This window comes from Ahaetulla prasina, chromosome 1, assembly GCF_028640845.1.
Source record: "Ahaetulla prasina isolate Xishuangbanna chromosome 1, ASM2864084v1, whole genome shotgun sequence".
Taxonomy (NCBI): Eukaryota; Metazoa; Chordata; class Lepidosauria; order Squamata; family Colubridae; genus Ahaetulla; species Ahaetulla prasina.
In genome coordinates, this window is record NC_080539.1 from 372,818,157 (window position 1) to 372,841,296 (window position 23,140).

General features: G+C 47.1%; 1 protein-coding gene across 2 annotated transcripts in view; it reads left to right on the forward strand.

Moving 5' to 3' along the window:
- The first annotated feature begins 697 nt into the window (after positions 1-697).
- The window catches only part of HDGFL2 (HDGF like 2), a 47,553-nt gene continuing 25,110 nt past the window's right edge, over positions 698-23,140 (forward strand). Inside the window, exons 1-4 of one of the 2 annotated variants that reach the window (XM_058163611.1) lie at positions 698-942; positions 16,548-16,624; positions 16,743-16,881; positions 17,644-17,844. In XM_058163611.1, coding sequence (XP_058019594.1) covers positions 871-942; positions 16,548-16,624; positions 16,743-16,881; positions 17,644-17,844 — 489 coding nt within the window. In that variant the 5' untranslated portion in view covers positions 698-870. The remainder of the gene's footprint in view (positions 943-16,547; positions 16,625-16,742; positions 16,882-17,643; positions 17,845-23,140) is intronic. The other variant, XM_058163612.1, reaches the window with a different exon arrangement.

Here is a 23,140-nt window from a genome sequence, read left to right on the forward strand (position 1 = left end):
CCCACTCGGGGCAGAAAAGGTAGACTTCTCAGACTGGCCTCCCTTGCAGGGGTGTTGTTGTGCACAAGGGGCGGAAGATGCCTGCCCTCCTGCCTGCGTGGGATACACCCCTTTCCTTGGGGTCAATCCTTGGCAGCCGCTCAGATAAAGGTAGTCCTCAACTTACGACCACAATTGGGCCCAGAATTTACGTTGCTAAGTGAGGCTTTTGTGCTTTGCCCCATTTTACGACTTTTGTTGTTAAGCGAATCGGTGCAATTGTTTAGTGACAGGGTCGTTAAGTGAATCTGGCTTCCCCAATTGGCTCTGCTTGTCAGAAGGTCATAAATATGAGTCAGGGCGAATTTTGATTCAAGTGATCCAGCGGGATGCTGCAATGGTCATTAAGCGTGAAAAACTTCGAACGGTCGCTAAACGAACTGTTGTAAGTCGGGGACCACCTGTAGAGTTTACTGCCAGTTTGAAAAAGCTCCTTGCAAAAGCAGGGCTTCCAAGCATGTGCAGAGTTCACCCCAAAACGCCCCGCCCCTCACTCCGTGCCTCCTTAAGCCCCGCCCTGCCGCTCTCCCCCCCCACCTCTTCCAGCCAATCCCGTCGTCGTTCCCCGCAGCTGCTCCCCACTTTCCTTCCCTCCGCGAGCTCCGATTGGTCGGCGGCCAGGGAGCGCGAGGCGCGCGTGCCGCCAGCCCGCCGCCCAATCAGCCGCTCCGACCCGGGCGGCGTCGGCGTCAAAACGACACCGGGGCGGACCAATGAGGCTCCGCCATGCGCGTGTCCCGCCTTCCTTCCCCTACAGGCCGGCGGCCACGCCCCTCCCGGTTGCCTGGCGAAGCCTGAGGCCTGGCCGGGGCCTGCTCGCCCGTCGCCGCGATGCCGCACGGCTTCAAAGCCGGAGACTTGGTGTTCGCTAAGATGAAGGGCTACCCGCACTGGCCGGCCCGGGTGAGTGAGAGAGCCGCGAAGGGGAGGGGGGAGGGGGGGGGTGGGGGTGGTGGAGGGCGGGGTGGCATGGGAAGAGCCGTCGCCTAGCAACCGCGCCCTCCCCCCTCCCTCGTGGCGGGGGCGTCTCTCCTCGCCTCCTCGGTGCGCGCCGTCCACGTGACTCCTTCACGGTGCGGTGGGGGCAGCCCCTCTGCTCCATGGGGAGCCTCATCCCGGGGCTCTGATAAAAGTGGGAGGGGGAAGCTTTGGGGCTCTGCACCCCTCCTCCCCTCAAGTCTTTGCAAATGCCCCCCCTCAATTGGCAGCAGGAAGGGATGGATGGGTGGGGGGTCTCCCCCCTGTTTTCCCCCCCTTTGCCAATCTTTTCCCCCCTTTGCAAATCTTTTGCAAAAACATTTTTGCAAAGCTGCAGGCTGGTTCTGCAAATGCCCTTGCTTAGCAATGCACGTTTCGTGCGGGGGGGGGGGTTGCAACGGGGAAGGCAAAGGCAAACGCGCCCCCTGCATCCTTTCGGCGTGCCTCTGGGTCGTGTGTTTTTCGTGCAATGATGGTTGGGGGGTGGGTGGGTGGGGAAAAGAGCCCCCCCTCCCCCCCCCCCCCGTGGGCGTGCATGCAGGCGCAGGATACGGTTGATAGCTGCAAGATACCTCTGCGACTTGTCCCTGCCATTGTGTGCGTGTTTGTCTACTTTATAGGTGGTTTGCATATATGCATATAAATAAATGTGCGTGTGTGCATGTGTGTATGATGTATGTACATATATGTATGTGTGCATGTGTGTGTATATGTATGATGTATGTACATGTACATGTATGTGTGTGTATATGATGTATATATACATGTATGTGTATATGTATATATGTGTGTGTGTGATGTATGTATATACATGTATGTATATACGTAGGTCTTGGCATATTCCTGTCTTTTCCCATGTAAGAGACCTTGCCAAGAGACCGTGCTAAGACATACATACTTATACCCATGAAAACCTACAAAAACAAGTATGTGTATATATATGTATGTAGGTCTTTGGTCAGAAAACAAATATATATGTGTATATATATATATATATATATATATATATATATATATATATATATATATGATGTATAACCAAAGACCTACATATATGATATATGTATATACATGCATGTATGTATGTGTGTGTGTGTGTATATATATATATATAGAGAGAGAGAGAGAGAGATTCTTTATATTTGTGAACAGGTAGTTTATATGTGTGTACAGGGTTGCTAAATTATTTACAGTGATTCACTTGACAAGCGAGGCAAGAAAGGCCGTAAGACGTTAAAACTCACTTAACAAATGTCTCACTTAACAGAAATTTTGGACTCAGTTGTGGTCTTAAGTCAAAGACTACCTGTATGGGTGTGTATTAAAGCCAATTTGGTGTAGAGATTAAAACGCTGGTTTAGCAACCAGGAGATGGTGAGTTCTAGTGCCAGCTTAGCCATGAAAGCCAACTGGGTGACTTTGGGCCAATGACCAGGAGACGGGTGAATTCTAGTCCTGCCTTAGGCACAAAAGCAACTGGGGAGATTTGAGCCAATCTTAATTTACCTACAAAGTAAGAAAGTCAGGATTAGAACTGTAGACTATATACAGTATACTGTGTAGACCCACACCCAATATATACAGCATATGTGTCTTTATATACAGAGAGCATATGTCCTAGTTTAATGAAAAGGACTAAGGGTGACATGATAGCAGCGTTCCAATATTTGAGGGACTGCCCCAAAGAGGAGAGGGAGTCAAGCTATTCTCCAAAGCACCTGAGGGCAGGACAAGAAGCAATGGGTGGAAACTAATCGAGGAGAGAAGCAACTTAGAACTAAGGAGAAATTTCCTGACAGTTGGAACAATTAACCAGTGGAACAACTTGCCTGCAGAACTTGCGAATGCTCCAACAGTAGAAATTTTTAAGAAAATGTTGGATAGCCATTTGTCTGAAATGGTGTAGGGTTTCCTGCCTGGGCAGGGGGTTGGACTAGAAGACCTCCAAGGTCCCTTCCAACTCTATTATTATGTTAACTTATTCTCCAAAGCACCTGAGGGCAGGACAAGAAGCAATGGATAGAAACTAATCAAGGAGAGAAGCAACTTAGAACTAAGGAGAAGTTTCCTGACAGAACAATTAATCAGTGGAACAACTTGCCTCCAGAAGTTGTGAATGCTCCAACACTGGAGGTTTTTAAGATGATGTTGGATAACCATTTGTCTGAAATGGTGTAGGGTCTCCTGCCTGGGCAGGGGGTTGGACTAGAAGACCTCCAAGGTCCCCTTCCAACTCTGTTTTCTGGTCTTAGAATATATATATGATGTCCAGCACTTAATAATAGCTGCAGGCTACATCTGGCCCAAGCAACAGACCTGTTCTGTCCAGGGCTCCTGCTTGAGCACGGAAGAGTTACTTCCCTTCGTGTCTATGGGTAGCATAGTTCATGGTCTTTGTTACCAAAGAATTGTTGACTTTCTCTTGCATTGTCCCATGATTTTAGTCAGGAGCAGCTAGGCTTGAGGGTTTGGGGAAACTTGACTCTTGTCAGTCTTCTGGCAGTTATCTCTGAATACAGAATAACAAGAGTTGGAAGGGACCTTGGAGGTCTTCTAGTCTGACCCCCCCCCCCTCAAGCAGGAGACCCTTTACCATTCTGAACAAATGGATGTCCAATCTCATATCTGTTTTAAGGTGTCCTCTGTGCCAAAGAACGACAACAAGCCAATTTAGCTAGTCTGTTCTTTTGCTGAAGAAAGCAAGAAGCCCTAAAAGGGTTTCTTTTAAATCTTTTTTTTTTAATCCACTGGGCTCCTTTGTTAACCATCGCTTGGAGTATAGGAAGGAATTCATTGTTTCTAATCAAAATTCTGGGCTCGGGTTTTATTCACGATTATCCCTGCTGTCACACTCCATGAGATTTTCACAGGTGTGAGTTTACATGCACATATATGCATGTACATTACATGCACATATCTTTTCTTTTATGTACACTGAGAGCATATGCACCAAGTCAAATTCCTTGTGTGTCCAACCACACTTGGCCAATAAAGAATTCTATTCTATTGTATACATGCTGTGTCTGCCGCGCTTCTCTTCCCAAAGTCTAAGGCCATACAATCAATACAAGAATAAAAGCAATAAATAAATAAATTAGCATAACCTTTCCCTGAAATAACGATAGTTTTCTAAGTTTGAATATTTGCCATTTGATGGCAGAGGCCTTGAGCAAAAAATAGCTGGCATTACGAAAAATGTCTGTCGTCTTCTTGCATCCCCAGTTTTGTATAAAGTTGGCCCTGTAGGTTGTTGGTTATTTTAAGTTTGCTTATTTTAAATCCCCATTCCTACTAGCACTGATGATATTACCTAGTCGGGTACTGACATGTCTGCAAGAAAACCACAAAACCCAGAGAACACCAATGATCCTACAGTGTTTTAAAGGTTTTTTTTTACATTTGTATAAGAAGCTGCATCGGAAACAGGCTAGTATTCAGAATAGAGAATAACACTTGGAAGGGACCTTGGAGGTCTTCTAGCCTGACCCCCTGCTCAAATAGGAGACTGTTTACCATTCTGGACAAATGGTTGTTCCAATCTCTTCCAAACTTCCTGAAGCCCTCACAACTCCAGAAGACAAGTCAGTCCACTGATTAATTGAATGATCGATCGATAACTATCAGTAGCTTTTTAAATTAAACCCATCTCACACACCTTGCGATTGCACCCAGGACTGGTCCTTTTGGGGGGCTCTGCTTGCTGTTTCTCCGGTTTGAATGAACTGCCTTGAGACACACATTTCCTTACAATTAGTTCCCGGCTTAATTGTCAAGCCATCCATCCACTCCACACTTAATTAGCCTGCTAATCTTCCCCTTCAAAGGCTCCCGTCTGCAGGCTAAATTTACTTTGAGGGTTTTACAGCATTTCCCTGAGTCCGAAGGAAGTGAAAACAAGATTAATTCTTGGAAATCTGAAGGATTTCTGCTCTGGAGTCTCCTTCAAGGTCTTTGTCAGTTGGTTGTTGTTGTTAGTTGCAAAGTCGTGTCCGACCCATCGCGACCTCATGGACAATGTTCCTCCAGGCCTTCCTGTCCTCTACCATCCTCTGGAGTCCATTTAAGCTCACGACTGCTTCAGTGACTCCACCCAGCCACCTCCTTCTCTGTCGTCCCCTTCTTCTTTTGCCCTCAATCGTTCCCAGCATTAGGCTCTTCTCCAGGGAATCCTTCCTTCTCATTAGGTAGCCAAAGGATTTGAGTTTCATCTTCAGGATCTGGCCTTCTAAAGAGCAGTCAGGGTTGATCTCCTCTAGGACTGACCGGTTGGATCGCCTTGCAATCAAAGAGACTCGCAGGAGTCTCCTCTAAGTCTCTGGATTTTCTCCCCACCTCTTTCCTTCTTTTTTGGAAAATAAGGACAATATTTGCTCTTCCCCAGCCATCTGGCACCACTTTTTCCAGGGGGTTTCAAGCAGTGGACCAGTATTTCTCAAACATGACGGTTTGAAGATGGATGGATTTCAATTCCCAGAATTCATTCCCCAAGCAGCCAGCTTTGACTTTGAATTGAGATTAACTTTCAGTCCTGGGAATTGAAGTCCACCCATCTTCATGCCTTCGAGGTTGAGAAACACTGTGCTAGGCAGTCACCTCTTTTCTTCCCTACAGGTAGTTTTCGACTTAACGACCACAATGGAAGCCCAACCGTTCTGTTGTTAAGGGAGACATTTGTTCAGTGGATTTTGCTCTGTTGTACGAACTTTCTCGCCACCGCTGTTGAGTGAATCACTGCGGTTGATCATTTAGTAACCTGGTTGTCAAGAGAATCTGTTTTTCCTATGGTCAGATGGTCACAAAAACATGACCCCCGGACATTGCAAACAGTCATAAAGAGGAACCAGTTGCCAAGAATCCGAATTTTGATGGGATGCTTCAAAGGTGGCAACTATGACAAACATACCGTATTTTTTGGACTATAAGACGCACCAAGATTTCCAAGAGAAAAACAAGGAGAAAAAAAATAGTTTTTGGCCTCCGCGTGTCCGATTTTTGCCCTCCCCGGGCCCCAAGGAACACTCTGCAGGCATCCCAAGCCCTCTGCGCATCCCATTTTTGTGAAAAACGGGCCTGTTTTCAGCAAAAACCGGATGCGTGGGGCGAGGTTTCAGGAGGCCAAAAATGGCTGTATTCGATGTATAAGACACCCCAACATTTCCACCTTCTTTTGGGAGGGGCGGGAAGTGCGTCTTATACTCCGAAAAGTACGGTAAGTCACATTTCTCAGTACCCTTGTAACTTTGAACAGTTGTAAGTTCTGTTGGAAACTGTTGTAAGTTGAGGGCAATCTGCATCCTACGCTGCCATGTCTAAAGAAGTCATCCTTGATGTTTTCTTTAGCTCTCCCACCAAACCTCTTTGCTCAATTTGAGTTTTCCCTTCGTGATATCGGCCTGCAGTTCAAGCTTCCTCATCGTGTTGCTCTTTTTGTGAATTAGATTCTTAGCATTTCTGATCTTGACTTAAGTTCTTATAAAGACATATTCCTCCCCCCACCTCCGTTTTCTCTCCCCTTTTCGCCCCTTCGCAGGACCGCCTTGCAATGTATACCTTAGATAATCTTCTTTAGAAATAACCACCACCTGTCCAGAGTGTCTATTTCGATTAACTTTTTCTTGCTTTGGATTTATTTTGGGGATGTTTAAGGCTGCCCAAAATTAGATTCCAACAAAGGAAAATACGTGCATTTCAGAGCTGAAACAAGGGTCCTTTAATGCCTTCTGAACTTGGTTCTCTTCTAGCACAACTGGTGGTCTGCGAGAAAATTTTGGTGGTCCGCAGAAAAATTATGTGCATTTTTTATATTGCACTAAATCAGGGGTCCTCAAACTACGGCCCCTGGGACGGATACTTGCAATGAACATTTGTGTTGCTGCAGAGAGTCTCCCCCTTTGGGGTCTTTTTGTGTGGGTCGGAGGGGGGCAGAAATTCCGACTTGGGGTCGGCTTCGGCCTCCTGGTGTGGGGCTTTGGGCGAAGGCTGGAGGGAAGGGCCGCTGGCGGCAAAGAGCCAGAGGGCCTTGTTCTAGTGGGACTGCATCATGGCCTGGAACTGGCTGACCATCTCAGCCCGCTGAGCCTCCAGGTGCCGGTACCTGGCCTTGCACTCCTGCAGGTCTTCCCTCTGCTTGGAAAGCCTATGCTCCTAGTCCTCAGTGTGGTGTTTCTGCTGAGCCTCCTTCTCGGTCAGATCCAATTTGAACTGAGCTGTTTTGCCAACTCTTTCTCCTGGTGGCTGTTTATCTCCAACAACTGCTTCCTGTTGGGGCACTAAGGAGCCTGGGCAGGCAGGTGAGGAGGGGCTGGAAGGGGAGGGGCGAGTAGTTGAGATGTGCCCCTCGATGTGAGTGACATTGAGTGGGCCACGCCCACTCAGTCACATGACCACCTAGCCACCCCTCCCACCCAACCCAGCCAGTCACTAGGCAGATCATATTAGTGGTCCACAGCATTTAAAATTATGAATTTAGTGGTCCCTGAGGTCCGAAAAGTTGGTGATCCCTGTTCTAGCAGATGTTTCATTATCCAAAACTTGCTAATGTGATGATAACAATACAATAGGCGGCATGGATAATGTTAATTGGATAATCAAATGTCCACCGGAAAACCACTATGTTCAGAGAGGACCAAGGACTTTGCTCTATAGCTGGTCCTCAACTTACAACAGTTCATTTACCATATCCAGTGCGGAGTGCCATAAATTAGCACCCAGCGAGAAAGGTGGCGCCACCCGGAAGTCTGTTGTTGTGAGCTGTTCCCGGCTTCAATTTCCCTCTCTGGTTGAAAGAGAGAGAAAGAGCAGGGGGGGGGAGTGGTAGATTCCCCTAGGGGCTTTGTTTTTGTTATGCAAAGTCCCGAAAGGTCGAATCCCATTGAATCCTCCCTTAATCTCCAGTATTCAGTGCGCTCCTGCAAAAGCAGGAAAAGAGGAAGGTGTCCACTTCTGCTAACAATTGATTTCTTCTTGTGGATTTCTATAAGCAGACGGAAGAAGCATGAGTGAACAATTATTGGTTTGCAAGTATTTTTGATTTCCTGACTTCCACCTTTTTTAAAAAAGACAACAGTTCATTTAGTGTCCATTCAAAGGTACAACAGCACTCACGAAAGTGACTTACGGCCATTTTTCATAGTTAGGACCTTTGTAGCATGTGATCGAAACTCAGACGCTTGGCAGCTGTCTCATACTTATGACTGTTGCTGTGTCCCATGGTCACGGGATCCTCTTTTGCGACCTTCTGACGAGCCAAGTCAAGGGGGGGGAGCCAGATTCACTTAACGACCGGGTTACTAACTTGTCAGCTGCAGTGCTTCACTTAACAGTTGTGGCAAGAAAATGAGGCAACGCTCCCTCAAACAAATTTCTCACTGAACAACCAGCGTTTTGGGGCTCAATTGTGGTCGTACGTCGAGGACTAGCTGTATAGACTTAGAACAGCTTACCCCTTTTTGGTTATCGTTGCTGTGACTTTATTTAAAAGGTCATTTTTGAGAGGGTGGGTTTTTTTTTTTTAATTTGCATTTATATCCCGCCCTTCTCCGAAGACTCAGGACGGCTTACACTATGTTAGCAATAGTCTTCATTCTATTTGTATATTTATATACAGAGTCAACTTATTGCCCCCAACAATCTGGGTCCTCATTTTACCTCCCTTATAAAGGATGGAAGGCTGAGTCAACCTTGGGCCTGGTGGGGCTTGAACCTGCAGTAATTGCAAGCAGCTGCTGTTAATAACAGACTGCATTAGCAGTCTGAGACACAGAGGCCGTGTATTTTTGTAATTCAGGATATTTTTGGAGCTTTGTTCAAATTCTGACCTCCCTTAAAATCAAGAATTCTGGCATTACAGTATTGGGAGGGTTTTTTTAAACCAGGGGTCTCCAACCTTGGCAACTTTAAGCCTGGCGGACTTCAACTCCCAGAATTCCCCAGCCAGCTTTGCTGGCTGGGGGGTTCTGGGAGTTGAAGTCCGCCAGGCTTAAAGTTGCCAAGGTTGGAGACCCCTGATTTAAACCACAGGCCCAATTTGTCACTTGTGAATTACAATCTTGAGTTGTTGTTGTTGTTGTTGTTTTGGACAGCTCTGTCTGATGGGTGAACCCAGGATGGTAATATCTCCCTTCGGTCAAAAATTCTGAGCGATTTCCCAAAACTCAGCCATGCACGTTTTAGGCAATGGCCCCGGCCTTCAAATTTGAAACTTTTCCAGCTTTTTAAGGCAGAAACTCTTGAAATCCTGAGTCAGAATTTGGGAAGTGTTTCAAACTCAGAGCAACCCAAACGGAGAGCAAAGCATGAGAAAAGGAGGGTTGGGGGTGACATGATAACTGTTTTATTTATTTATTTATTTATTATTTACATTTCTATACCGCCCTTCTCCGAAGACTCAGGGCGGTTTACAGCCCAAGTTAAAAAGACATATATAAAAATTAAAACACAATATTTGAAATTTAAAAATCCGAAACCATAAGGCCGAATATTAAAATAACAAGTAATAAAACCATTCAATTAAAAATTACTCTTAGGCCAACCCTGGTCGTTGAAAAAAAAAAGTCTTGAGCTCGCGCTTAAAGGCCCGGAGGTCGGGAAGAAGGCGTAGCCCCAGAGGCAGTTCGTTCCATAGGGTAGGTGCCCCCACAGAGAAGGCTCTTCCCCTGGGGGCCGCCAGCCGACATTGTTTAGCTGACGGCACCCCGAGGAGACCCTCCCTGGGGGAGCGCACAGGTCGATGGGAGGCTATTGGCGGCAGTAGGCGGTCCCGTAAGTAACCTGGTCCTATTCTATTTTAACAGAATAAGAGCGTAACAGAGTTGGAAGGGACCCTGGAGGTCTTCTAGTCCAACCCCCTGCTCAAGCAGGAGATTGTACCATTTTACGCTGTGCCATTTCAAACAAGTGGCTGTCCAGTCTCTTGTTAAAAACTTCTAGTGTTGGAGCATTCGCAACTTCTGCAGGCAAGTCGTTCCACTGATTAATTGTTCTAACTGTCAGGAAATTTCTCCTTAGTTCTAAGTTGCTTCTCTCCTTGATTAGTTTCCACCCATTGCTTCTTGTTCTGCCCTCAGGTGCTTTGGAGAATAGTTTGACTCCCTCTTCTTTGTGGCAACCCCTGAGATATTGGAACACTACTATCATGTCTCCCCTAGTCCTTCTTTTTATTAAACTAGACATACCCAGTTCCTGCAACCGTTCTTCATATGTTTTAGCCTTCAGTCCCCTAATCATCTTTGTTGCTCTTCTCTGCACTCTTTCTAGAGTCTCAACATCTTTTTTTATATTGTGGTGACCAAAACTAGATGCAGTATTCCAAGCGTGGCATTATAAAGTGGTATTAATACCGTATTTTTCAGAGTATAAGACGCACCTTAGTTTTTGGGGAGGAAAATAAGAAACAAGCTGATTGGCAGGTGGATCCACCTCCCGGAATACCCCCAATCAGCTGTTCCCAGAGGTGAATTTTAGCAACAGGTTCCTTGGTGTTGTGAGCTCTGTGCCTTGCTTTTTTCCCCCTGCCTCTGAAACAGCTTCAGAAAAAAAAAAAGCCTCTGAAGCTCCGTTTGGGGGCTTCTTTTCTAATGCTTTTTTTAGCCTCTGAAGCCTCCGTTTGAGAAGCTGGGCGAGGCTACATGTGGAGTATAAGAGGCACCCAGATTTTCACCCCTTTTTTTTTTTTGGAGAAAAATGGTGTGTCTTATACTCTGAAAAATACGGTACATCACATGTTCTTGATTCTATCCCTCTGTTGATACAGCCTAGAACTGGGTTGGCTTTTTTGGCAGCTGCTGCACACGGCTGGCTCGTATTTAAGTGATTGTCCGCTAGGACTTCAAGATCCCCCTCACAGTTACTACTATTGAACCTATATTATACCAATCTCTTCCAATATTTGAGGGGCTGCCCCAAAGAAGAGGGACTCAAGCTATTCTCCAAATCCCCCGAAGGCAGGACAAGAAGCAATGGATGGCTGTAGAAGCTAAAAGATATTGGACTAAAATCCACACATGGTTGGAAAAAAATGATAAAAAAACACGTAGACTTTAAACCAGAGATTTTTTTTATTGGGGATGTTACCTGAAACTTACAATAGAGAATTGAGATATTAAGAATGTATTAAGAGCGGCTTGAATTGTGTTTGCTAAAATTTGGAAAAATGAGAAAATACCAACGCAAGATGAAGATGAAAATAATGGAATGTGCTGAAATGAGCAAATTGACATTTGACATTAGGGAACAGGAAGATAAACAATATTACAAGATATGGGACTTATTTTATCAGTGGTTAGACAAAAAAAATATGGTAATCAAATTTGATAGAGGTTTTTACAATGTAAGGATTGTTGAAATATATAAAATAAAACAATATCAACGGTTTGATTCAAGATGGTGAAATAAACGATGCAACATAATTCAAAATTGAGAATACTTTGTATGAAGTGAGGGAAGAAATACTTACAGTTAAACAAATGAATAATGGACTAAAACAATTGGATATATATCAGATTGGTGAAATGTGAAATTAGATAAATTAAAAGACATGAATTTGTTGCAATTGCACAAAAGATTTGTAATCAACCAATCAACACACTGCGTGTATTTGTATTGAAGATGTTTTTTATATCTGTCTAAAAAAATTCTAAAAAAAATTCTAAAAAAAAGAAGCAGCAATGGATGGAAACTCATCAAGGAGAGAACCAATCTAGAACCAAAGAGGGGAAAAAAGTGACTGTTTTTCACACTTAACGACCATTGCCACATTCCTATGGTCACCTGATCAAGATTCAGCCACTTAGCAACTGACTCATATATATATGACTGTTGCAGTGTCCTGGGGGTCACATGATCCCCTTTTGCGACCTTCTGACAAGCAAATGGGGGAAGCAGATTCACTTTCCAACCATGCTACTAACTTAAGTGATTCACTTAACAGCTGGGGGAAAAGAAAAAGATCATGCAATCAGGTGCGACTCACTTAATGACTTCTTTGCTGAGGAACAAAAGTTCTGCTCCCCATTGCGGTTGTAAGTTGAGGACTGCCTGTAGTTAGGCATGGAGAAGACCTTTTTCCTACATCTAGCTAAGCGCCATTCTTGCAACTTTGCAAGCTTGCTCTTCAATTGTCCAGAAATTTGCATGCAGTATATCAGGGGTGTCCAAACTACGGCCCGCGGGCCAACTGCGGCCCGCGGGTCAGTTTTTATTGGCCCGCAGCAAATTTTGAAAGTATAACTGAATATGGCCCTTTTCGGCCGCCTCCCGGTGCTTGCCCGGTGGTTCGCTGCGAGGCTCGCGGCTCCTCCCCATGGGCGGGGAATAATGAAGGGAGGGGGCGGAGGAGGCGGCGAGCGGGAAAGAGGCTGCTGGCCGTGCCCGACCCCAGCAGTTCTACCCTCGCCTTCCTCGGGCCGCCTGGTGAGGCTCCTCGCGCCTCCCCATGTCGGACACGCGTGGCGGCAGTGACAGCCATCGAGAAACAGGTGAGGAGGCGGCGAGCGGGAAAGAGGCTGCTGGCCGTGCCCGACCCCAGCAGTTCTATCCTCGCCTTCCTCGGGCCGCCTGGCAAGGCTCCTCGTGCCTCCACCCCTTGGGCAGGGAATAACGAAGGGAGGGGGCGGAGGAGGCGACGGCGAGCGGGAAAGAGGCTGCTGGCCGTGCCCGACCCCAGCAGTTCTACCCTCGCCTTCCTCGGGCCGCCTGGCAGGCTCCTCGCCTCCACCCCTTGGGCAGGGAATAACGAAGGGAGGGGGCAGAGGAGGAGGAGGCGGCGAGCGAGAAAGAGGCTGCTGGCTGTGCCCGACCCCAGCAGTTCTACCCTCCCCTTCCTCAGGCCGCCTGGCGAGGCTCCTCGCGCCTCCACCCCTTGGGCAGGGAATAACGAAGGAGGGGCGGAGGAGGCGGCGGCAGCGAGAAAGAGGCTGCTGGCTGTGCCCGACCCCAGCAGTTCTACCTCGCCTTCCTCGGGCCGCCTGGCGAGGCTCCTCGCCTCCACCCCTTGGGCAGGGAATAACGAAGGAGGGGCGGAGGAGGCGGCGGCAGCGAGAAAGAGGCTGCTGGCTGTGCCCGACCCCAGCAGTTCTACCTCGCCTTCCTCGGGCCGCCTGGTGAGGCTCCTCGCGCCTCCACCCCTTGGGCAGGGAATAACGAAGGAGGGGCGGAGGAGGCGGCGAGCGAGAAAGAGGCTGCTGGCTGTGCCCGACCCCAGCAGTTCTACCTCGCCTTCCTCGGGCCGCCTGGCGAGGCTCCTCGCCTCCACCCCTTGGGCAGGGAATAACGAAGGAGTTTCAAGTTCATACCAAATACAAAACAAAGTTAAGATCAGGGTGTCCAAACCTGGTCTCTTTAAGACTTGTGGACTTCAATTCCCAGAGTTCCTCAGCCAGCTTTGCTGGCTGAGGACTCTGGGAGTTGAAGTCCACAAGTCTTAAAGAGACCAAGTTTGACACCCTGGCCAAGATGAATGAATATGAAACATTTTCCCCTTAAATGAAGATGATATCCACATATTGTAAACTGCACACTTCCCTGCGCTGTCTGAAATCAAGTCTGCTTTTCCAAAGGCAGACCTTTCTGCTAAAAGGAGAAATATGTTTCTGTAATTACATCTCTTGTGACAGAATTCAACCAGCGTTTTCAAGATTTTTCTGTCATTGAAAACAAATCAAGCTGTTCTCGACCCCTTCCTGGTGGATGCAGAAGAAGTGGAGGAGAGTCTGCAGTTAGAACTGATTGAAATGCAATGTGATGATTCTCTGAAGAGTCAACATCAGCTTCTCTCCTCCTGACTTCTATCAGAGTTTGGATCATGCCAAGTTTCCTCTGATGAGACGCCACGTTAAAGAATGATGAGCCTGTTCGGCTCAACATACATATGTGAACAAACATTTTCTCTGTTAAATCAGAACAAAAGCCGACTGAGATCCAGAATGACTGATAGCCATCTCTGTGAAGTCCTTCGTGTCTCAACCACCAAACTTTCGGATACTTAAGCCTAAATTGTGCATAGGGACTACCCAGACGGCTGGAAAAAGTGATTTCTGGCAGGTTCTCACACTTTGACCAGTCCTCACACTTATGACCGGTCATCATTTATGCCTGTTGCAGCATTTTGTGCATAAGGACTACTCAGAGGGCTGAAAAGTTATTTTGACCTGTCCTCACACTTTGACTGGCCCTCCCACCTACAACTATCTTTACATTTTGCACCCTATCTTGTAACCGTGGTGAAGAGAAGCAGTTGTGAAATGAGTGATATGGTTGTTAAAAATGCTGCAATGGGCATAAATGTGAGGATGGTCATAAGTGTGAGGACTGGTCAAAAATTACTTTTTTTAGCCCTCTGAGTAGTTTCTATGCCCATAGCCACATCCACTCAGTCACATGAGCAGTTAGCCACGCCCACCAGTCACATGACCACCAAACCACACCCCAAAATAAGCCACGCCCACAGAACTGGTACGAAAAATTAGCCCCCGGTTCAATGGTGTGGCCCGGGCCTTTGCTTATTTTTCTGTATTTGGCCCTCACCAAAAAAACTTTGGACACCCCTGCAGTATATGGTATCCCAGTTCGCTGTTTTTCTTCAAAGAACTTCCTGGGGAATTGGAAAACGTCGCCCTGTTCCCACATTGGATAATTTCCTTGCATAAAGCAAACAGTTGAAACAGGAGCTACGGAATTCTGTATATTCCTGCCCTGACACGCCTGTTCTTAATCTGCGCGTCCTGTAAAAAAAAAAACCAAACATATTTCGGTATGAAATATTTAGTGATTCCAGTCAACCTCTATCAAATTCCAGATAGAAGTATGTGCTTATTTGTATAACTGGGTATCGGAACCGTTGTCGGGCGTGACTCATCCCGAAGAAGGTTTATTTCTAAGGCAGAGTTCCCCAACTTTTCCAGGTTGGCTGTCCGGAGGGGGAGGGAGGAGGGGGGAAGAGGAGATGGTTGTGCGAGAAGGGCAGATGCGTGCATGAGCACATGTAAGTTTAGGGCCGAGAACACTCACGACGCTCGTGCAAATGGGACTGTGCGTACACCAGTTGCTCATTCACGTGGCCCACAGGTTGGTGGACTCCTGTTTGAAGGCCAAATTCTACTCAGTTCTGGGCACCCTCTTTTAACTATCTACCATCTATGTCAGAGGTCTCCAACCTTGGCAAATCTTCAAGTTGCCAAGGTTGGAGACCCTTGATCGATTGATCTGTCTGTCTGTCTGTCTGTCTGTCTGTCTGTCTATCATCTATACCTACAGGGGTTGGGCTGCTGGGGGTTCGCAGGGGTTCGGAAGAACCTCTAGCTAAGATTCTGTGCAGTTCGGAGTACCCCCAAATCCCACTCCTGGCTGGCCCCGCCCACCCCACCTCTCTCAGGAGTCCCCACACAGCCCGTTTTGGATGCCGGTAAGTGCAGGGTGCACACAGAGGCTCGGGGAGGGCGGAAAACAGGCCTACCTGAAGTTTGGGAAGGCCGGAAACAGAGGCCTCCAGAGGACCTCCGGAGCCGGGGGAAGCTGTTTTCGCCCTCCCGGAGGCTCAAGAGAAGCCTCCAGAGCCCAGGGAGGGCAAAAATGCCCCCCTCCGGCTGTAGTGCAGGAGGCCAACTAGGCTACGCCCACCATTGCCACGCCCACCCAGCAACCGGGCAAAGAACCCCTTGCTAAAAATTTTGAAGCCCACCCCTGTATATCTATCTATCTCAACATGTCGTGTCCCACTCCCCCTCGGACGACCGGGTCTGGGAAGTCTGTATCAAGCGTGGTCACGAAGCCTCTGCAGCTTTGCCAAATTCCTTTCAGAGTTCTTAGGGCAGGCAGGAATCCAAGATGTGACTTCAGTAAACCAGATGAGACTTTGCTTGACTTAAGGAATGCCAAAAAGCAGATCCTTTATATAGGCCATGGGGTGTGGCTCCATGACTCAGCACTTATCCAGACCTGCCCCTCCCTTCCTTCTGCTGACGTTGCCTCTCAGATCTCCGGAAGCGGGGATCCATCCACTGTAAATTCCCTTCCTCTGGATCTGCTGCCGGCAATTCTAGCACGTGGCTGGCTTCATGCTCACACGCTGTAGGAGTGAGGTTTGTTTGTTCATTCCTGACATTCTTTCCGGGCATGGTGCCAGGGCTGGGGGCTGGAGGCATGCCAGGCCGTTCCTCTTTGTTATCAGACTCTGAATCTGATAACAGGCGCGGCAGGAGGAGGGAGGGGCCCAGCCGAGGAGAGGAGGGCGGGCGTGGCACAACACAACATCTCTCTTCTATGATGGCGACCATAACTCGATGCCGTATTCCAAATGCCTTGCTTGTCAGAAGCCAGCTGAGAAGGTCACACCACTTAGCATCAGAGTTTCCGGTCCTAATTATGGTTGTTAAGCAAGGACTAACCGCATAGTGTCCACTTCCCTTTTCAGCTCTCAGGCAGACATAGAACCTGTGTGACTCTTGCATGAATGCTGGGTTGTTTCCTGCTTGAATATGGCCCGTTTTTCATTCTGCCTCTAATTTTTATTGACTTTGTCTCCCTCTTCTTTCCAGATCGATGACATCATTGATGGGGCCGTGAAGCCTCCCCCCAACAAGTACCCCATATTCTTTTTCGGAACCCACGAGACGTAAGTGCCAACTTCAGGAGATTCTGCGGGTGAGCCGGTGGCAAAAGCCATGTGGGATTACCGTCCCTTTCTCTCCAAACCCTTCCATTTCTTGTTTGCTCTGTCCATAATCCTGCAGGGCGTTTTTGGGCCCCAAGGACCTTTTCCCTTATGAGAAGTACAAGGACAAATACGGGAAGCTCAACAAACGGAAAGGTTTCAATGAAGGATTGTGGGAAATCCAGAACAACCCTCACGCCAGCTACAGCGCACCTCCGGTGAGTCTGACATGATTTGTTTGCACATCGGTTTGTGCAGTAGATCAGCACTGGCTTCCACTTACCTTCACTACAGGTTCAGAACTGGGAGTGCGCGCGTGCACGAGCCAAGCATGGTACTTCTGCGTATGTGTAGAACGTCCGTGATGACGCCCGGGCGGGTGGGCGGAGCCTCCCGCTACTGCTACTATCGGTTCTCCCGAACCGGGGCGAACCGGTAGAAACCCATCACTCTAGTGGATCTCTATAGCAAAGGGCTGAACTGTGGGACATTCTGGCTGGGGAATTCTGAGAGTTGAAGCCCACTTTCTAGTTGGGGAGTTCTGGGAGCTGAAGCCCATCCTGACTTGGGAATTCTGGGGATCGAAGCCACTTCCTAGCCAGTGAATTCTGGGAGTTGAAGTCCAAACATCCCAGCTACAGAATTCTAGAGTTGAAGTCCAGTTCCTAGCTGGAGAATTCTGGGAGTTGAAGGCCACTTCCTAGCTGGGGAATTCCGTGAGTTGAAGGTCACACATGCTGGCTGGGGAATTCTGAAAGTCCACAGATGCTGGTTGAGGAATTCTGGGAGTTAAATGTCCGCACACCTTGAAGTTGCCAAGTTTGAAAAACATTGCAGAAGACTTCCAGCTGCGGTCCTGAATCTGCTTCTCATTTGCCAGGATCTTGACTGTGAATTCCTCAATTGAGTCATATCTAGAGGCCTCCCTCCGGTCACTACTCTCCTTTTGTCCCTTTCTCTCCTTCCTTATACCCTTATAGCCACTGAGCTCCTCCGACAGCGAAGTTGGTGACATCGACCCCGTCGGAGGAGGAGGAGGTAGCGACGTTCCCGGGGAAGAAGACTCGACCCCAGCCGCAGGTGTCGGCGCAGCCGGGATGACTGTGGAGAAGGCAGAGAGCGAAGAGTCGGACAAAGGAAGCGATCACAGCAGCGTGAAAAGGAAATCGTTAGCTACAAAAGTGAGCAATTTCCGGATGGGGCACCACCAGATGGTTCTCAGCTATTTTACAACTAGACCCCAGGCCAAGCCTGAATTGTGGTTGAGCACTTGGGAGCTTAGTCAGGTCTGGATGGGGATCAACAAGAGCTTCATCCCAGCAAGACAAAGAACAGGTAGTCCTCGACTTACAACCATTGGAAATGGTGCTGGGGGGGGGGGGAAGTGATTTACAATCGGTCTTCGCACTTATGACCGTGGCGGTGCACCCGCAGTCACGTGATCGCTGTTGGCAACTTTCCCAGCCGGCTTCAAACAAGCAAAGTCGATGGGGGTGGGGTGGGGGGGACAACTGGATTTGTTTTACAACCGGGTGTTCCGCTTAACAGCTACAGCCAAAAAGGTCATTGAATTGCGAGTGACTCCCTTAACAACCGCAGGGCTTAGCGATGCCAATTGTGGTCGTAAGTTGAGGTCTACTTGTAGCTCTGTTGTATTAAAACCTTCCGAGTTCAGGGAAAGTCCATTTTGAATTCTGGAGAGAGGGGCCATGCTTCTCCAAGCAGACTCATTTCGTAATTTTTTTGTGGCGGGAGGACTGGACTGGACTTCTATTAGGCCTTTGCTCATCCCCATCCTGGAACCAGGCATCTTGCTTGCCATCCCTCGCGCCTTGGTCATCTCTTGGATAGACTACTGTAATGCAGTCAACTTGGGACGGTCCTTGAAGACCAGCTGCAAGCTTCAGCTGCTCCAGGAGGTCGGGCTTAGGCAGTTATAGCTGCCGGTTGGTTCACCTATGTACCGTATTTTTCAGACTATAAGACGTATTTTTTTTCTCTCAAAAGGGGGTGACAATGGCTGTGCGTCTTATAGGCCGAATGTTGCCGAAGCCCCGCCCACCCGCCAGCCATTTTTTGGCCTTCACACAAGGCCCGTTTTTGGGCCTTTTTTCAGCCCATTTTCAAGGCTTTTTTCAGCTCATTTTTGAGGCTTTTTTAGCCCGTTTTTGAGGCTTTTTTTGGTCTCGTTTCTAAGGGTTTTTTTCAGCCCGTTTTTAGGGGGTTTTGGCCCATTTTTGAGGCTTTTTGGGGGGGCTGTTTTTGAGGCTTTTGGGGGGGCATTTTGAGGCTTTTTTGGGGAGGGGCTGTTTTCTGAGGCTTTTGTAGCCCATTTTTGTGCCTTTTTTGGCCCGTTTTTGTGGATTTTTTTTGGCCTGTTTTTGAGGATTTTTTGGCTCGTTTTTGTGGCTTTTTAAGCCCGTTTTTGAGGCTTTTTAAGCCCGTTTTTGAGGCTTTTTAGCCCGTTTTTGAGGCTTTTTTTGGTCCCGTTTCTGAGGCTTTTTTTCAGCCCGTTTTTGAGGGGTTTTTTGGCTTGTTTTTGAGGCTTTTGAGGGGCATTTTGAGGCTTTTGAGGGGCATTTTGAGGCTTTTTTTGGTCGTTTTTGAGGCTTTTTTAGCCCGTTTTGAGGCTTTTTGGCCCATTTTTATGGCTTTTTTTGGTCCGTTTTTGAGGCTTTTTGGCCCTGTTTTTGAGGCTTTTTTGGCTCATTTTTGAGACTTTTTAAAGCCTTTTTTTGAGGCTTTTTTGGCTCGTTTTTGAGGCTTTTTAGCCTGTTTTTAAAGTTTTTTTCATCCTGTTTTTTTTTTTTTGAAAAAAAGGCCAAAAAAGCCTCAAAAACAGGCTGAAAAAAGGGAGGCCCAAAACTTTTTTTTTCTTGTTTTCCTCTTCTAAACTTAAGTGTGTCTTATAGTCCAAAAAATATGGTATTTCTTATTGTTATTTGCTTTGTTCGCCAAGCTAAAATTACGAATTCAAAGGCACAAGGTGCAAAAAAAAAAACAATTCAAGGAGAATATTTGTAGCTCAGGGTTGGCATGAGGGGTCTTCGGTGCTCTCTGAGCTTGGTTGTTTCCTTGCAGACGTTTCATGACCCAACTAGGTAACGTCATCAGTGCTGAGTAAGGAGTGTTGTTTGCTCTCAGTTTATATTCTGGCCGTCTTGCCTATCTGTGTGGGGGACGACAGTCATAGAGATTCTTTGGTTGGGCTGTTTATTGATGGCTCTTTGACGGTTTCTTTCATTGGGGTATCACTTACTGGATTGTAAGTGGACCTTGGAGTTAATCTATGCTGATCTGGCTGCCGATTGAGGGCGGAGAGATGCCGGAGTCCTTGTGTTCCATTTTTGGACTGGCCGATCGTCTCTCTTGCATAGTCTGTAGACTTTGTTAATGTCTATGTGTCTGTTGATGGCCAGGCTTCTAGAAATCCCCTGGCATTTTTGGACTTAGCCTGATCTTAGGGTGGTCACATTTTCCCCAATCGAAACTATGGTTAAATCTGTCTTCATCTGTTGAGAAATTAAAATAATAGCAGGCCTTCTGCCTGTTTGGCCTACATCAGAGGTCTTCAAACTTGACAACTTTAAGACTTGTGGACTTCGACTCCCAGAATTCTCCAGCTAATTCTGGGAGTCGAAGTCCACAAGTCTTAAACCTGGCAGGTTTGGGAACCCCTGACCTACATAGTGGTTGTGGCTAGTTTTACATTGTAGGTTGTAAATGACTCCTTGTTTCTTCTTCTTCTTCTTCTTCTTCTTCTTCTTCTTCTTCTTCTTCTTCTTCTTCTTCTTCTTCTTCTTCTTCTTCTTCTTCTTCTTCTTCTTCTTCTTCTTCTTCTTCTTCTTCTTCAGTCGCTTAAGATGTTTTGGGGGGCTTTAGTTGGCTAGTGTGCTACTCTGATTCCATGTGGTCGTGGTCGTATATTTGTGGGATATTATTTTACAGATATTTACAGATATTTACAGAATAACAGAGTTGGAAGGGGCCTTGGAGGTCATCTAGTCCAACCCCTGCCCAAGCAGGAGACCCTACACCATTTCTGACAGATGGCAGTCCAGTCTCTTCTTGAAAGCCTCCAGTGATGAAGCTCCCACAACTTCCGAAGGCAACTTCTGTTCCACCGGTGGATTGCTCTCACTGTCAGGAAATTTCTCCTCATTTCCAGTTGAATCTCTCTTTGTTCAGTTTCCATCCATTATTCTTTGTCTGGCCTTCAGGTGCTTTGAAGAATAGCTTGACCCCCTTCCTCTCTGGGGCAGCTCCTCAGATATTGGAAGACGGCTATCCTGTCTCCCCTGGTCCTTCTCTTCACTAGACTAGCCAGGCCCAGTTCCTGCAACTGTCCATCGTACGTTTTAGCCTCCGGTCCCTTCATCATCCTGGTTGCTCTTCTCTGCACTTTGATGTATAGCACTGTGTAATTCTTTTTAGGGTTTGTGTTGGTTGTGTTATATTGGGTTGAGTGACATAGGCACGTTAATGCATTTACACACGCCCCCTTAGGAGCCTCTTAAAGTCCTAGTAGACAACCATTTAGATATGAGCCAGCCGTGTGCAGCAGCTGCCAAAAAAGCCAACACAGTTCTGGGCTGCATAAACAGAGGGATAGAATCAAGATCACGTGACGTGTTAATACCACTTTATAATGCCTTGGTAAGGCCACACTTGGAATATTGCATTCAGTTTTGGTCACCACGATGTAAAACAGATGCTGAGACTCTAGAAAGAGTGCAGAGAAGAGCAACAAAGATGATTAGGGGACTGGAGGCTAAAACATATGAAGAACGGTTGCAGGAACTGGGTATGTCTAGTTTAATAAAAAGAAGGACCAGGGGAGACAGGATAGCAGTCTTCCAATATCTCAGGGGCTGCCCCAAAGAAGAGGGAGTGAAGCTATTCTCCAAAGCACCTGAGGGTAGAACAAGAAGCAATGGGTGGAAACTAATCAAGGAGAGAAGCAACTTAGAACTAAGGAGAAATTTCCTGACAGTTAAAAACAATTAATCAGTGGAACAACTTGCCTCCAGAAGTTGTGAATGCTCCAACACTGGAAGTTTTGAAGAAGAGATTGCACAGCCGCTTGTCTAGGGTTTCCTGCCTAAGCAGGGGGTTGGACTAGAAGACCTCCAAGGCCCCTTCCAACTCTGTTATTCTATTCTATTCTAAGTGAAGCCTCCCCAGTTGCCGAGCGGCCTTTTCTGGAATCCATTTCCCTGGGGATGATTGGCTAAGCCTCATGGCACCCGAGTTTTCCAAAACACCAGCCTCTTTGCTTTGGGACTTTGCGATGCCTTTTTGATTCTCCCGCTGTGGGAATATTTGCTGGGGACCGTCCTTGCGGGTGGCCGGTGGGGATTTTAATTATGTATTTCTGACGCACTTCGTCACCATCCGCTTTTTTTAAATTTACATTTATATCCCGCCCTTCTCCGAAGACTCAGGGCGGCTTACAGTGTATAAGGCAATAGTCTCATTCTATTTGTATATTTACAAGGTCAACTTATTGCCCCCCCAACAATCTGGGTCCTCATTTTACCTACCTTATAAAGGATGGAAGGCTGAGTCAACCTTGGGCCTGGTGGGACTAGAACCTGCAGTAATTGCAGGCTGCTGTGTTTTAATAACAGGCTTCTTACAGCCTGAGCCACACCGCGGCCCTGCACGGAGTTAAGTATGCAACACAGACTTGATCATGATTTGACTGGCGTGTACAGGTAGACCTCGACTTAACCCACTGTTCGTTTTAGCGGCCGTTGGAAGGTACAGCAGCACTGAAAAACAGCGACCGGTGACCGTTTCTCACACTTAACGACCGTTGCGGCAACCCCACGGTCACATGATCGAAATTTGGACGCTTGGCAAGTGGCTCGTATTTATGACGGTCGCGGTGTCCCAAAGTCACGTGATTCCCCTTTTGCGACTTTCTGACAAGCAAAAGTCCACTAGCTAGGTTCACTTAACGACCGTGTTGCTTACTTAACAACTGCAGGGATTCGCTTAACAACTGTGGAAGAACGGGCGCAAAATGAGGGGGGAAATGCACTTCTCTCTTGCTTAGCCATGGAAATTTCGCTCTTAATTGCGGTGGTAAGTTGAGGACTACCCAGTATGCTAAATAATTAGCATTTCTGTCTCGGCCCAGCTGGTACAGGTAGTCCTCAATTTTTTATTATTATTATTATTTATTAGATTTATAAACCGCCCTTCTCCCGAAGGACTCAGGGCGGTGTACAGCCAAAATAAAAAAGCAAAGCAATATACAGTTAAAATACAGTTAAAAAACTTATTATACAATATGGCCGAATTTAAAATAATTAAGAATCTAAAAAACCCCAATTAAAACCAAAGAGAAAATTTAAAAGTCAAACTAAACAATTTAAGAAAGCCCCGCACGAACAAACAGATATGTTTTCAGTTCGTGGCGAAAAGTCCGAAGGTCAGGTATTTGGTGTAAACCAGGGGGGAGTTCGTTCC